This window comes from Watersipora subatra, chromosome 2, assembly GCF_963576615.1.
Source record: "Watersipora subatra chromosome 2, tzWatSuba1.1, whole genome shotgun sequence".
Taxonomy (NCBI): domain Eukaryota; kingdom Metazoa; phylum Bryozoa; class Gymnolaemata; order Cheilostomatida; family Watersiporidae; genus Watersipora; species Watersipora subatra.
Window position 1 is genome coordinate 24,473,570 of NC_088709.1, and position 15,642 is coordinate 24,489,211.

General features: G+C 34.3%; 1 protein-coding gene across 1 annotated transcript; it reads left to right on the forward strand.

Moving 5' to 3' along the window:
• The first annotated feature begins 1,990 nt into the window (after positions 1–1,990).
• Positions 1,991–10,431, forward strand: LOC137387583 (GDP-fucose protein O-fucosyltransferase 2-like). The gene is made up of 9 exons (XM_068074048.1): positions 1,991–2,171; positions 2,479–2,554; positions 3,481–3,658; positions 4,842–4,969; positions 5,912–6,115; positions 6,718–6,843; positions 6,933–7,113; positions 7,317–7,446; positions 9,634–10,431. The coding sequence occupies exons 1-9, from the start codon at positions 2,056–2,058 to the stop codon at positions 9,800–9,802; spliced, it is 1,308 nt and encodes a 435-aa protein (XP_067930149.1). The 5' UTR covers positions 1,991–2,055; the 3' UTR covers positions 9,803–10,431.
• Positions 10,432–15,642: the final 5,211 nt, after the last annotated feature.

Here is a 15,642-nt window from a genome sequence, read left to right on the forward strand (position 1 = left end):
AGATTCTTGCCTTTCTCATCCAAAGTCAGTTTTATATATTATCAATAAAATATGCAGCCTCACATGCACAAACTATGGAAAAATTGAGCAATCTTTAGTGTTAAGTCGATGGAAGTTCATAGATCAGCTGATTCACTTTACATATCATCATGACGTTGCGTCATGCCAATTATAGGCCTCACTTGTTTTGATTATTTGCATATATAGGGTTTACTATATCTATGGTTGTCCCTTTACTACCGCTACTGCAGACAACTATGCTGCAGAAGGGAGGTTGCAAACATTGGCTATTACTGTTGCACCTATGAAGTTTATCCACTTAACGACAGAAATGGTTGTCAGATTTTGTGGCAGCCTGTGAACTGTAAAGCTGAATGACTAGGTTCTATGAACAAGTTTGGACTGCTTCTCTTTTGCTAATTCTGGCCAGAGCCCAGCTACAAAGCCTAGCAGTCCGATGACAAGTTTAAAAAGAAAATCCGGAGAGATTGCACCTTCTCTTTAAATCAGACTTTAATATATACAATATATTATATATTATACATATAATAAATGTATTATATATAAATATAATTGATAAAAAGGCAAAGCTGTGGTTTTAAATAAGAAGTGAAATAAAGATGTAAAAATGACCACTAAATGCACTTTACTAAAAAAAATTTATGTGGTAAGAACAAAAAAGTTGTTAAAAAATAGATATAACCAGCATAACCAGCAAAATGCACAAGATCATATAAGCGTATCGCTCACTTTAAAACACTTACATATAAGCTGATAGTGTGAACTTCCATAACAAAACCTCACCTCTGGTGCATGTAAAGTTTTTCTAGGGCATTATAACATACATAGTTCGAGCTGCAAGGACTAAACTGTCTAAACAGGAACAAGGTCACATGAGTATCATAATACTAATACCGTGTCAATAAGGCAGTGCTGTTAAATCTCTTCACAAAATCAAAATAATTTTGCAGTAGCATTATTAAATTTTGCAAACTTGTAGATCATGTGAAGCTCAAGCAGGAAATTTAAAAGATAGTTTCATTTTATGACGTTATGAATAGATTACTCACATGCTACCACGTCACACACTTTTACTAGCTTTTCCTACGCATTGTAAGCTCATTGCTGCCAGCCGTATATTGTAGTAGTACTGACATGATAGCTGGTTGAATAGCAGGAGCATTTGTGGTGGGATGCTCTTCCTATAGGCTGGTTCACAGGATATAGGGGTAACTTGGCGCTGATGCTACGCTACAATGCTTTGGTCACCGATGATGATACCGATGTTCACACTATCACAAACCCATGTGACTTTGCATCAGCAAATACTCCATGGCGTAATGTTTTCAGCTTTCTTTTTAATTTTTGTGTGAAGAAACCTCTTCGTTTTCGCGTGCTTGAATCAAATACTAGTCGCAGCAACTATCATAAACGGAAATAAATAAATCACACTATTTGCAACGGCGAGTCACTATTGCCGAAATGGTTTACATTGTACAGGCTGTCGTCAATCTCAGCAAAATATCAGGAAAGTTTGACAGCTGCAATCTGTCTCGATGTATCCGCGTTGCCTCGTTGATGTCATCGATTTATGGTGCACATAGTCGATGATGAACGCCGAAAGGACAATGCTGACCTATGGCAGTATGGTATGAACCAGCCTTAGCACACCTTGTTTGATTTAAACCATCGATCTACTGATCGTAAACCAATATACTAACCATGAAACCACAGCTGCTCCCAAAATGGAATACAATAGTATCTTCCTTTTTTCAATGAATGTTATACCGGTGTTCATCAAGAAGAGTAATTTTTGAAGCCATTCACCTCCTATGCATAGACACCAGCTGCTCACGTTTGCTTTAAAATTTATATACATTGACTTCATAATGGTCCTCTTACTCGGCTTCTACAACCCACAAAATAGACTTGAGCATACATATGCTGTTCAAGATTTCCCTTAGCATATCCATATCTATGTTTTAGGAAACAATTGTCAGCCCATATGCTTTAAAATCGGTTTCAGCTGGAAATATAAACCTCTGGATACGAGAGATGATTATCAGATACTTTATTCTTGCACTTGTTTGCCTCACTTTGGCTGAAGACGAATTCTCTCCCGGGGAAACTGCCACATCGCCAAATGAGATGAAAGCTGCATTACCTGTCAGGTCTGTTCATTTCGTTTTTCATACAAGTAAATTAAAAGACATACTTGCACAAAATTTTCATAGATTTTATTATAAAGTATCAGTAATTTTCTGTCATTTTGTATCGTTTTTGATGTTTGAGGTAATCTGACTGCCAGGATGTTTCAATATTAAAATTGACAAACCTTGGTTGGGTTAAAATGGTCAGATGAAACATATGTGCGAAATGCATGTCACTGTTATTTCCACAAGTATTTCCACAAGCAACTATTTCCACAAGCATTTCTAAGTGTTGATTCGTTGTTATTTGGTGCTTACTCGCTGACAGGTATCTCTTGTTTGAAGTGAACTATGGTGAAGGGTTCAACCTGAGGAGGGATGTTTATATCCGCATGGCAAACATGGTGAGAACAAACTAATAATCATACTAAATGCTTTGTTCAATAACTGGTGAATTAGACCCAGAACTGAAGAAGGTTGTAGACGTAGTGAATAATCTTAATTACATTCTGAATAGAAGAACCGGGATTGTGGGAAATATTATCAATGCTGTTTAAATATTGGATACCATTCTGCATGACACAAGGTTCCAAACAAGTCAGCGGTCATGCGTATGAATGGTATCTGACAACTGTTACAAGTTGTTTTTGGAATATCCAACATGGCCATTCTAAAAAAAACTTTGCTTGTTAGGTTTTAGATTTTTTGTCAATTTTGCATTAAATGGTTACACTATTGTGAGTATTATGTGAACATTATTGTTTTTTGTATTATCATTAACATTATCCTTTTTGTAAACCTCTCTACAATTGTACACAGTGTGTCTAGTTAAAAATGAAAGTTTATTATAAACCTCCTAATGCAAAGTTCATGCGAATGAATCCACTTACCCGGTATCCCTGCTTATGTTTCAGACTGTTTAAATTGATTCTGAACAATATAGTCAGGCATTCATAGAATTGTTGTTTAAAGTCTAAAATATATTGTGGACTCATAGGCACATTTATCCTAATCCTTTTTTACGGTTTTAAAGTATTCAATTCTTTAACTCTTTCCTTTACTTTGTGAGTTGCATATATTTAGTTACCTCAAAGATAGCACCATAATTTTAAATTTGTAACATTGCTACAGACGTTTAGATGTTAATAATTTGTAACTGTTTATAATATATTAGAATCATATAAGGTCCATATAGGCGGTTTTTGCTTTAACCTGTTGAATTAATTAGATTGCATGTAACAGCCTGTTCAGTTGATGTAACAGCCTGCTCAGTTGTTCACAGGAAACAACAATCCTTAAAATTACTGCAGCAGTCCCTATCATTTAATAGGTTAAGTTTTTGAACGACGAAGGTGGACAGCAGTGGGTTCTCGTGCTGCCGCCATGGGGGAATATCTACCACTGGCAGTCTCCAATAAAACAAACTAAGATTCCATGGAGCAGGTTTTTTGATCTAGACAGTTTTAGACGTCATATTCCTGTAATGGAGCTCGCAGATTGGATGGCAGGTATGCCTGAGTTGCTGTATTAGGCTTGTTGGATGTGCTGTTCAGTGCCAGTTACTATACTGAAACTTTTTGTTAGAATAACCAGTGTATTACCAGTTGCCGTATTAAAACTCACTGGTCAAATGGCTAGCGCAGTAACTATGGTAAATATACTAAATAAGTAATCTATTAATGATTGGTTTAACAGCGACTGTGGCAGCAGTTTAGGGCCTGGTGTAGTACTAGAAATGCCAACTCATCCAAGGATGCATTTCCTGCTACTAAATTGGTTGCATTATCTTCTAGTCGTGTGAGATTCTGCTTGTATGAGCTTCAGACTAACATATAGTTCAACTCTGTACCATATTATCACCACAAACAACCTATGAGAGTCAGAAACTGTCATACATATTAATAAAAAGTTAGATGACCAACAATATGAGCGTTTGTGTCAGTATCGACTATCAAGAGGTACCAGTATAGTCGTATTCAAAATTTTGATGGGTGGCTTCTGCAGCAACAATAACCTTTTTTATAGACACATTTCTATGTATTCTTTGTTATTTTAGTTCAACATATCATGGTTTTTATTTTTTTCTGTTTGTTTTAATTGTATCAGTATCAATTCATTTTTCATTGTACAAATCATACTTTATTTAGCCATTACTCGCTAGTTTGTTCCCATTCAAACACCTTTTCAGTTGTTTTAGTTTTTTCTTAATCTATTTGAACTGCACAAAACACTTTACGCATGATATGAAGTTTAAAAGTTATGATGGTAAATGTTGTATATGTTAAATAAAAGTAACTTTTTTGTGCAAAGACTTTTTTATTACTCGGGCAATGCCGCGCATTCACGTAGTAAGTAAATAAACGTGAATCAACTATTCAACTAATGCTAAGTTTTGCTGACTCTCAGACTGTTGCAATAATGATATAATAATGCATACATCGATCGGCAGCCCTGACATATTTTCGATAGCTTTTAGTTACAAGAATCTCTTTGTACTCGAGATTGTATTTGGCTTTATCTGATGTGTGGAACGCATCTCAAGCTTTAAACAAATTAGCTTCAGTCGGCACCGTGATTGCTTGCTCACAGCTGCATTTGTGTGTGCTTTTGTAACCTCAATATGACCCCTAGTTGGTTAGCTTTAGTTAGTAAGACCTAGTTTACACTGTTTTCGTTTGGTGCATTATGCAGTGGTTGGAACACCTGCTGTCATAGATGAGATATACTACCTACAGACATACTCCGAAGGTTGGGTAGATGAACAGTGGACAGAGAGACGAGATATCAGACCTTGCAATGATCCGAGTTACTATAAGAAGGTATCTTACCCAATTCTCCTTGTTTTAGACTAGTTACAGGAGTTGTCTGTTCTACAGTTGACCTTTTTTAACCTTCCTAGTTGAAGGCTTGTCCATATAAATAGTAAAAGCTGGATACAAGCATCAGTCTGTTGATCTGACTTTTTCCAACTTTAAACTTTAGTCTGGTCTAAACTGGCAGCCATTTTTCTCTGCCATTATCTGTCAACAAAAGTGAAGCCATTTGGGCTATTATATGGTTATTTTTAATCTATAGACTAAATATCAATGTATATATATATATGTATATATATATATATATATATATATATATATATATATATATATATATATATATATATATATATATATATATATATATATATACATTGATATTTAGTATGGGGTATGTTATATATATATATATATATATATATATATAACATACCCCATCTGTTTCATTTTCAGCATTCTATTTCTGTTGTTTCATTTTTCATTCTATGTCATCAAAGGTTAAAGGGTCTCTCACATAAAAATCTAGTAAATGTTATCAGAAAGAATAGATATTTTTTATCATTTGGTAATTTTTTATGTTAGGTGATCTGATTGCCAGAATGTTTCAAGATTAAAATTGGCCAAACTTGATCGCGGTTAAAACGTCCAGATCAAGTGAAAGTGCGATTATAACATCTACAGTTGCTGAGAGACCAACAGAATAGAGACGCGTAATGCTTATGTTAGATGGACTCCAGGTGTACACCTTCTCTTTGTCACATGTTGACTTGAAGTTCTCACAGACAGTTCTGAGCTCTGTACACTGTTCTGAGATCTAAAGTGTCTGACTTTAGATCTCTGTAATCATGATCCACTGCACTGACTTGTCTCTGAATACTCCATACGCATATACCGGTGTATCATGCAGGTATGTTAGGTATTTTATGCAGATTATGACATCTTTTGCAGGTAGATGGTGAAGTGGAAGGGCATTTTTGGGGCTATACTAAAACCATAAAAGGTAAAAGCTTCGAGTGTCTCTCCGTGCAAAATGAGATCAAAACTTTCACGGACTTCTTGAGAGACGAGGCAAAAGGTCAAAGTATCTTAATTGACAGAGGAGAAACTCTCACACACGGGAGGTACTCTGAGTGGAGTAAGGACTGGTGGTTGGTAAGTCTCTCTTTATTTCCTGTTAGTCTGTGGTTGCTAGGTTAGCCAGTGTGTGGTTGTAGTAATTGTTGTAGTTGTAGAATGTGTAAACAGTTCCATGTCACGCATCATGTTCTGCATATCTTAAACCAACTATTAGTAGTTTATTGTCACATTATGACACCAAGTTATAGGACAAGGGATATGCACAGTTTTGCTTCAGATTTTTATTTAGTACCAATCGGTCCGATTATGTTTATACGTTGACTATGTACCTGTTTGTTACTAATAGTTACTAATAGTTGTCTTCAATCTATGTAGATAAATATGCTGCTGCAAATGCTGTTTTCCCCTCATGTATCACGCTACTAAAATACTTTGCTCATTTTCATCATTTTTTTTCGTTGTTTCTATCTCTTTTCCTTTTAATGTCTCAATGCATAAATTTGAATTAGATCAGAAACCAAATTCCCATCAGCAATACATGCAGGCAGTGATGAATTAAGAGTTGTTCCCTCTTGTCTTCTATTCGGTGAAATATCCTTCTAAGCACTGACTGAGCATTGAGTTGAGAGTTGGTGTGTTAGATGAAAGCATTAGTATTGGTTTATCGTTACTCAAAGGGAAGGCGGAGCATAAGGTTTAGCAAGAAACTGATGAACATCGGTGATGAGTTTAGAAAAAAGCATCTAGAATCTACTGATGAGGCTGACTTGACTCTGATGGATTCTGATTGGACGAAGCAACAGGTAATGCTTCACCATATCCATAGCGAGCATGAATATATATAGGTTATAGAAACCTATTTGACAAGCTAAACATGAGCTTTTGAATTTAGAAGGCACTAGGTTCCGCCTTAGGCGGTCCGTATCTGGCAATACATCTGAGGAGAAAAGATTTCTTACGAGGATCCAGGAAGGAGGTTCCCTCATTAAGCTTTGCAGCAGAACAAATAGAGAAGCTGTTGGTGGAGAAGAGCCTGAGCAAAGTGTTTATAGCCACAGACGCTCCTGAAAGTGGTAAGCTTCTCTCATTGACCCACCCGTACTTCATTGGTCTTGAAGACTTGACAGGATCTCCGCCAAAGTCAACATGGCTTATATTCTCAATTTTCAGTCATTCATGAAAGCTTACCTATCTTTGTTTGTTTTCCTATAATTCAACTAGCCTGAGAACCTGGCTTCTCACTCTACGCTGTTCTGGTATCCAGATATTATTGCAGAGTTTCAGGTGCTCACGCAATCCCTCGGCGAGTACCAGGTGTACAGATATGTGCCAACTAGTGAACAGCTTAACGAGATAGGAGATGGCGGGGTCGCTATTGTGGATCAGTGGATAGCTGCGCATGCTAGGTAAGGGTCGCTTATTCATTGCGCAAAGTGCAAAATAGCTTTAAGAGCGTTTACCCGTTCAATATATAATCACATCAGAAAAGGGATTTCAACAGCTATATACAGAAATAACATTTTTAGGCTTAGATTAATGCCAAAACTGATTCTAGGCTTTTATGAGTTTGTGTCCTTTTGTGCTAAAGTGCTGATAACTCCACATAATAATTGCTGACTATATATATTCATACATACATAGCAAAATGTTGAAGAGTGGTTCAGTTTTCATATTTAAACACAGTTATAAATGGGAGAATGTATATGTGCTGTTTTTTGTAGTACCTAAATCTATATGGATATTAATGTTTGTCTTTTGTCGTCGCTGTGTCTAGCTATAGCGATTAAATCCTAGCAATGAAATTTCCTACCGTACTCGAGTTGAACTTGCGACGATTGCAATTGCATGTATGCAAAGATGCACACCTAACCTCAAGTGTAAGTCATTTTTTTTCTGATTTAGCTCATTTACAGTATCCTTATCGCTTATAAAATTAAGTATGTTTTATTATGAATTAATATTGCCTTCTGCATTTGCTTGTTTGAATTTTTTGAAAAGCTTTTTTAAAATCCATTATTCAATTGTGCCATTTCAAATGTTCCACTACAGTTTAACTGTAACGGCACGATTTCAATTTTCAATTTCCGGTTATTGCAAAAGGCAATTGCTAGAAATTGTAAAACTAAAAAATGTTCACTTGGACATTCCCGATAGGAATTTTTTGTACTTTCTCTCTCGGTTCGGTCAGACAAAGTAACCACTTGCGCTTCACGGACGTATTTAATTTCGATATCTCATATTTACATTTGTGCCAGTATCAGCTATCGAGAGGTACCAGTATAGTCATATTCAAAATTTTGATGGATAACTTCTGCAGCAACAATAACCTTTTCTAAATACACGCTTCTGTGTACTCTTTGTTATTATTAATTCAACTTATTCGTGATTTTTACTTCATTTTCAGTTCTTTTTAATTGTATTAATTCACTTTTCATTGTAATCATTGTAACAAATCATACTTTATTTAGCCATCACTTGCTAATTATTTCACATTTAAACACTTTTACGGTTGTTTTAGTTTTTCTAATTTATTTGAACTGCACAATACGCTTTACTCTTGGTATGAAGTTTATAAGTTATAATGGTAAATGTTGTATATGGTAAATAAAAATAAATGTTCTGCGCAATGACGTTTTTATTACATGGGCAATGCCGGGCATTCACCTTGTAAGTAACTAAAAGTGAATCAACTATTCAACTAATAATAAGTTTCGCTGACTCTCAAACTGTTGCAATAGTGATGTAATATTACATATATAGATAGACAGTAACATACAATAGAATAGAATTCCTTAGTAATGCTTACTAGAAAATAAAGATGTAATTTCAACGCACTCATAATTATATTAGTTCTTGAGACAAATATTAGGCTATTTAAAACCAAGCTCTTGGAAAGCCTCAGACAGCTGACCGATTTGTTGGCGAGAAAAAAGAATTAATTTATTAATTGCTAGTACGCTTGCCAGTTCCGTGCACTGTGAGAGATCATCATGAATACTCAGTATGTGCATGATTATCCAGTGAAGCGGTAAGGCGACCGAGAGGTGTAGCGGTTGCCCGATTGCTTTTGAATCTGACACCCGGGTTTGATGCCCGTGTGAGGCAAGTTTTCTTGCTAACGTTGTTAGCCAGAATCTTCGCGACAGACAAACACAGGTCTTATTATAGTAAAGATTCGTTTAGATAGTCAGCTACTTAACTGTAACTAGGATGTTGAGACTTTGTGATTGTCATTGACCTGCGCTACTGCTCATTGACCTGCGCTACTGCTCATGCGCAAATGTACCGACTTATTATAAATTTTACACAAGGAAATTACTGTTGTTTCAACTGTAGTTTTCTGTTAAAAAATCCTTTTCGCAAACAATCTCTCACTATTCTGGTGAAGTTGTGACCTATGATACATAGCACTGAACCTCTGAGTGTTCAATATTGTAAATAGATTGCTGACTTAACGCTTGTAATTAGTCTTCATGGCTAAATAACTCGCCATGCATTGTCAACTTACTGGTGGATTACTTTGTGTATTTATTTTCAACTCCAGTATTTCTGTGGTCGCTGTATCAATTTTGTACTTTTTGATATATTTTTAGGTATTTTGCTGGCACAAGTGTCTCTACATTCTCATTTCGAATACACGAGGAGAGGTCATTGCTAGGTTTTCCTCCAGATTCAACTTATAATAGACTCTGTGGTGAGAAAGAGGATCCTGCTGACTGCGCCAAGGAGCAGCCAGGTCGCTGGTTTCCCAAATATGACTAAACTGTTGACTCGCCATAACCTTCTAGCCTTTTTTCTATCACATGAAATCAACTTACTGCATCTTAATAAATAACTTGCAGTTTATTTTATCAGACATAAAATATAGGTTAAAGTCAGTTTCCTTTGCGTCAGATTTCTTACTGTTTTGGTGCTCGTGTATTAAAGCTTCCTGTCTAGACATATGTTTTATGAGATGTGAATTTTTCCTCATGCAATTATTGTTGTATGCGATACAATGTTCAACACGTATGTCTCATATAACCCTGTTATGTGAGGTAGAAGGTAGACGAGTCTATGTTTTATTATTATATGTATGATAGTGTAGGTAAGCGATGTCTCTAGACTAATCTTATCCTTAAGCTGGGTGGTTTATGTTGGTGCTCCTTTTTGTTCATATTTAAAGTTTATCAGTTTATCACTAAGTTAAACATAATATCTGTGTTTAGACATCATGGGTTCTAGTGTTAGCCACTTATCATTAGATCAAGTCCTTCTGATTTACAGCTGCGTCTTTCCCTGTTACAGTTGTAAGAATTCCTGTCAATGTGTCTAGTAGCATACAATATTGGAATCTCTCTTTTCATTTTTATGTTCTCCAGATTATTGTTTTAATAAAAACTGAGATTCTACATATTTATTCTTATCCAAAATCAAGTAGTGAAAACTAATGAAAATAATAAGTAAAACTTGATATTCATTTGCTTTTAAGTTTTGTATAAGCTAATGCACAGTAAACTGTAGACTCTGTGTAGACTATTTTAGTTGGTAGATAAAAGTACAGTATTTTAGGCTCAACAGAACAAACTAGATTCAATCTCTACAAAAGAGAATCACAAAGAATAACTTGTTTGTTTGCAGTAAAGTTTTAATAGCAATAGACATAAATTATATTTATATAAATATATAACTCTTTATTGGCAATCAAAATACATTCTATTATTTCTAATATGATCTAAATAGAAAAATAAACAAGCAAAACATTAATAAAAGTAATCTCTTTAGTAAAGGAAGAGGAATGATTACAGTTCTGTAAAAGTTACAAGTATCTAGTTCTCTATAATAAAACATTTAACAAATCAGCTCACTGATTAGTCACCTAGGTGACTCATACAGAGAGTACATAAAACAGTATAATGTAATAGAATAACTGTCAACTAATGAGCCATTAAGCAGGAAAGTTAGTTATAACTCAGCATGAAGAGAGTTCCTGGTAAAACAGATGGACTTTCAGGGTTCTTACACTCATCACCAACTTCAGATGACGTCTTCAGAAGTTTGATCTCTATTTGACCTTTATGGTTATGAACAGCATGAAGAAGAGATCTATGGTAGCTTCCTCCATTTCTCTCAACAAGCATCATTTGTACAAACTGGGGTTTCTCTGCCATCTCAACGTTTCCACACAAAGGAGGATAACGTTTAAGCATGAAATGAGAGGCAGTTTTCTCATCAACCACCTGAAATATAGAATGATGTTTGATACCCAAAGTTTTATTAACACCAAGTTAAGAACACAAAATCGATGGATATGTGAAAATTTGATGTGCTGGCCATCAATATCTGCAGCTTTCCTACCTTTGCCACGAGCTCATCATCTTCACGAACCAGTCTTTCAGTCTCTACCAAAGGATTCCAGACTTCAAAGTGAGTTTTGATTCCACGACGAGTAATAAAGGTTACAAGAGAGTCATAATCAGACATAGAGCGAATCAGAAAATCTGAAAAAGAAAACCGTCAACAAGCAATAAAACTTATTTCTTTAGTTATGCAAAAGTTGGTAATCGCGAAAAAGAGACAACTCAATGTTTATAAAATATATCATGAGTTTACGGTTAGCATAGTCAAGTAAGGGTAAAGAGACTTTACTTACTATCAAAAGCGGTTTGTCTGCTGCTAATCCTCAGAAGACTGACTCCATTATTTTCATTTCTGACATTCAAGAAACCATTTCCAAGGTAGCTGAAGATAGTCAAGTTGTCTCCATAGGCTGGCTGTATAATGAAATATGACAAGTTATTATCAAGCCGTATATTTGAGTTATAGCAGTATAGACCATACTAAAAGATTAAGGTAGCTGACTAGATGAGCTCTTACAGCATGAGACCAAATTAAGTTTGAATAAAAAATTTTGAAATTCGGAATGAAAATTAATAATGAAAATCTTCTCTTATTGACAGAGAGCTTGATTTGAAAATAAAATTCAGTAGTGGTCACCGAATGAACAGCATGGGTATTTTGCTTCGAAACTCTAAAACTTAATTTATCACACAAAGTGCTTACACTTCTAATCCTCTGTTGATAAGCTTCAGCATTGATATCTTTTAGAGAAATATCGAAACTCTCAACTAAATGTGCTTTAGGAGTTGTTTCTTCTATAGAAAGGGCAACTCCACACAGAAGAAACAGCAATCTTGACTAAAACAAAAGCATATCGTACAGCAAACATATATTAAGTTTTCGTTTGATTTTCATTTTGCAGGGCGCACATTTAGTTTATTCGGTTAAGCCTAAAATACTGTACTTTTATTTATCTGGCTAAAACAAAAAGATATTATACAGCTGTAATTGGTGAGACATGTTTTTCAGTACACCACCAACTACAGAAAAACCAAACTTCATAAAGCTTAAAACAGTTTATTATTTTTGTAAATTTCTACAGAATGCATTCCCTAAAGAGTGTCTCATATTCACACCAACTGATGTACATTCTATGAGTGACCAAAGCTGAAGACTGTCGAGCTGCCTTCTATAGCTTAAACATGATAACTTAAACATTTTTACAAACCTTTAGATCTGCCATTTGAAGAGATGATTGTTAGCTTTTGTCTCAATAAAATGTTATGTTCGTTTACTAGTTTGAAAATGGATGTGATACCTTCCTCACAAACCTTCTTCTTTTATACATTTGTCACAAAAGAAATCTTGAATTGGATTTTATTTGTTGAATTTATTTATTCATAAAAGCCCATGAAATGAAACTGCATAATGCATCTAAGAGACTATGAGTCAGTCTCACTCTGGACTGACCAATCAGATGAAAGTCAAGTTCAATGATGTCATTAAGGAATTACCCAAGCAAAATCCATAAAACAGGAAGTCTGAGCTGTAGATTATTGGTAATTTAATATCAACATTTAAACATTTTAGGTACATAAGTATATATTAATCAGCTAATTAACCGTTTGAATCGTTACATCCTATAACAACTGTTGAAGTTGCATATTTATATTTTTCTTGTTCAAATCAATTTTCTTCTGATTGGTACGTTTGTACAAGTTGAGGACAAATCAATGTCAGCGTTTTACAATTTCGTAAGCTCGATGTTAAATTTGTTGTTGAATCAAGAATAAACCTTCTCATGTTTGATACAAACATTCCCTAACTAACGTTTTTAGTAATAGGCTGCACTATATAGGTCACACCATTGATATACAGCCCCCCCTCCCCGTGTGTGGAATGAATATCATTGGTCACACCATCTGCTCTGAGTTGTTTTGTTCTAATCCTGATGTGAAGACTTAATATCCTGTTTAGAGATTAACTAACAGCTTAAGAGATTTTGCCACAGATAAATAAAGTGTGAGCATTGTATCTACAGTATCAAAAACTCTTTTATTGTGCTAAATAGATGCGCAATGGAAAAACAAAACAGAGTTTAATAAAGTAATGCTTTGAAGTTCTGCAAAACTAAATTTTACAACTTGATGATGCTATATCATGTATTTGTATTTACATGAAACTTACCGTTGTTAAGGTAGAGGCACACTTTCACAAGTCATGTAAGATATCCTTTCTAACTGAATGTGGGTAATTATCATAGATATATAAATCTTTATGTATCTATGGTTTATATATCTATGGTAATCATGGAGGTAAACCTGAGTGTGGGAGGCACTGGTGAGCCTGTATTTAGTTTGCTCACAGTAAATACCCATATATTGGGTACCAATATGATAAAGGACTGTGCAATGAAAATTGCAAAATCAAATTTACTATTTTTAATATAATATATTAAAATAGCAAATTTGATTTTATTCTTCTAGGCTATAGTTAGACCTAAAACAATGTTTGTGGTGTTTTTTATCTTTACTTGTATTTGATTCAGCATACATATTTTTGAAACTAAAGTTTTCATTGTAATTTCATATTATTTTGAAGGATAGCTAAAACTTTTTGTTAGAGAACTAATCAAAAAGGATAGAATTTTATTTATATACCAAAATATTCCAGAAAAGAGTATTAGCTAAATAAAAAAAAAAATAGCTGCACTAGCTTTTAGCTAAACCTGGTTGTTGGCTAACTTGCTTTGTTTAAAAAATTTCACTCCGACATTTGCATGAAGTGAAATCGCAATTAATTTATTCTTTATAATACAGTAGGTTCTGTTTTTAGGATAAAATTAAAATTTACCTAAAATCACAGTAAAAACTTTCTTATTTCCAATGTTCTTAGATGTTCTTAGATCTTTGAAATTCTATTTAGCTGTGAACTAAACCGCGCTCTTTAAAACCGTACAATACAAAAAGAAAGCAAACATTATAGGGGGAGTTTTGTTTGTTAACAATGGCTCCGTATGATTTCTACTCATTAGTTATGAGGTGACTAAACATCACATGCGACTCTTTTGTGCCACTCACTCTGAAGTATGACTCAAACCCTAAGATGTTTCCGACATAATTAATAGAACATTAAGTATATTTATTAAAGTATTTACTATTGCTGTTACTATCAAACAGGTTGAAAGAGAGGAAAAAAGCAAATGAATAATTTTTGTATCTGAAATGACAAATGACTAGAAAATACGTTTTAAAATTGTTTACAATTTTTGGTTTTGTGATTCAAGAAATGTTCACCATGATAAGAGTCAAAAGGGAATAGACAAGTAAAAAGTGAGAGAACTAAAAAGAAAGTTTATAGTAAAACAAAACAAACAACTCAGTATAGTGGTTTCTAACGCATCACTTGAAGGAGTCCTTCAACTTTTCTCTAACTAAGATAATAGTTAATATAAAAAGGAATAGTTTTTGATACGAATTTCATTATATCATGCAGAAAATGTGACAATACACTGTACGCTACATACGTTACAAATAATCAATGCATAAAAACTGCGAAATGAAACATTGGTGTATTTTGTAAACAATGATACAACATTTACATCGCCTCTGACTTGAGCGCTGTGAGATAGATGAACATGATTAACTTAATATTACTGCCTTGGAAACTTGAGGCTGTTGCTCAGATAAATCTACAGCATTTCACTTTAATTCACTTCTAATCATGAGGCTTTCAATGCTGCATGTGACACTATAATACCTCATATTTGCCGTTTTTTTCACCAGAGCTGCATTTAGATTTAATTAAACTTGAAATACAAGTAAATATGACAGCGAATTCCTTTTTTTACAATGACTCATGGAATGTTCAGCGCTTTAGCAGGCAGCAAATGAGAAAGTGCTAAAGTTTCAATGTAAAATGTACAACTGTATTCAAATAAACTTATCAATACATTTCTTTTGTCACTTATCTTAAGGTATACACTAACTTTGCTATGTAAATACTCACAGCGACATCAGATAATCATGTGATTTCTATATACACTCACAATACTGAATATGGTAAATATTAGCCTTTAATATATACTTATCAAACTGTAAAACTTATTGATAAAGACTGCAAGAGTTTATATAGAAATTATGCTATTGTTACACAGAACTCCCACAGGTTGGTAAAAGTGACGCAAAAACTGAGGGTGAAATGGATGTGGTAAATCTTTTTAGAATGCTTGTAGCATGTGTCAGCTTTTCATGTTCACTAAAACAGGTGTAATACTAGTGACT

Bases quoted from the DNA above. Each gene is read 5' to 3' on its own strand.
- LOC137387583 (XM_068074048.1), top strand. From the start codon at position 2,056: ATGATTATCAGATACTTTATTCTTGCACTTGTTTGCCTCACTTTGGCT. The intron at 2,172-2,478 runs GTCTGTTCATTT...ACTCGCTGACAG, and splicing joins AAAGCTGCATTACCTGTCAG to GTATCTCTTGTTTGAAGTGA. The intron at 7,114-7,316 runs GTAAGCTTCTCT...ATATTATTGCAG, and splicing joins CACAGACGCTCCTGAAAGTG to AGTTTCAGGTGCTCACGCAA.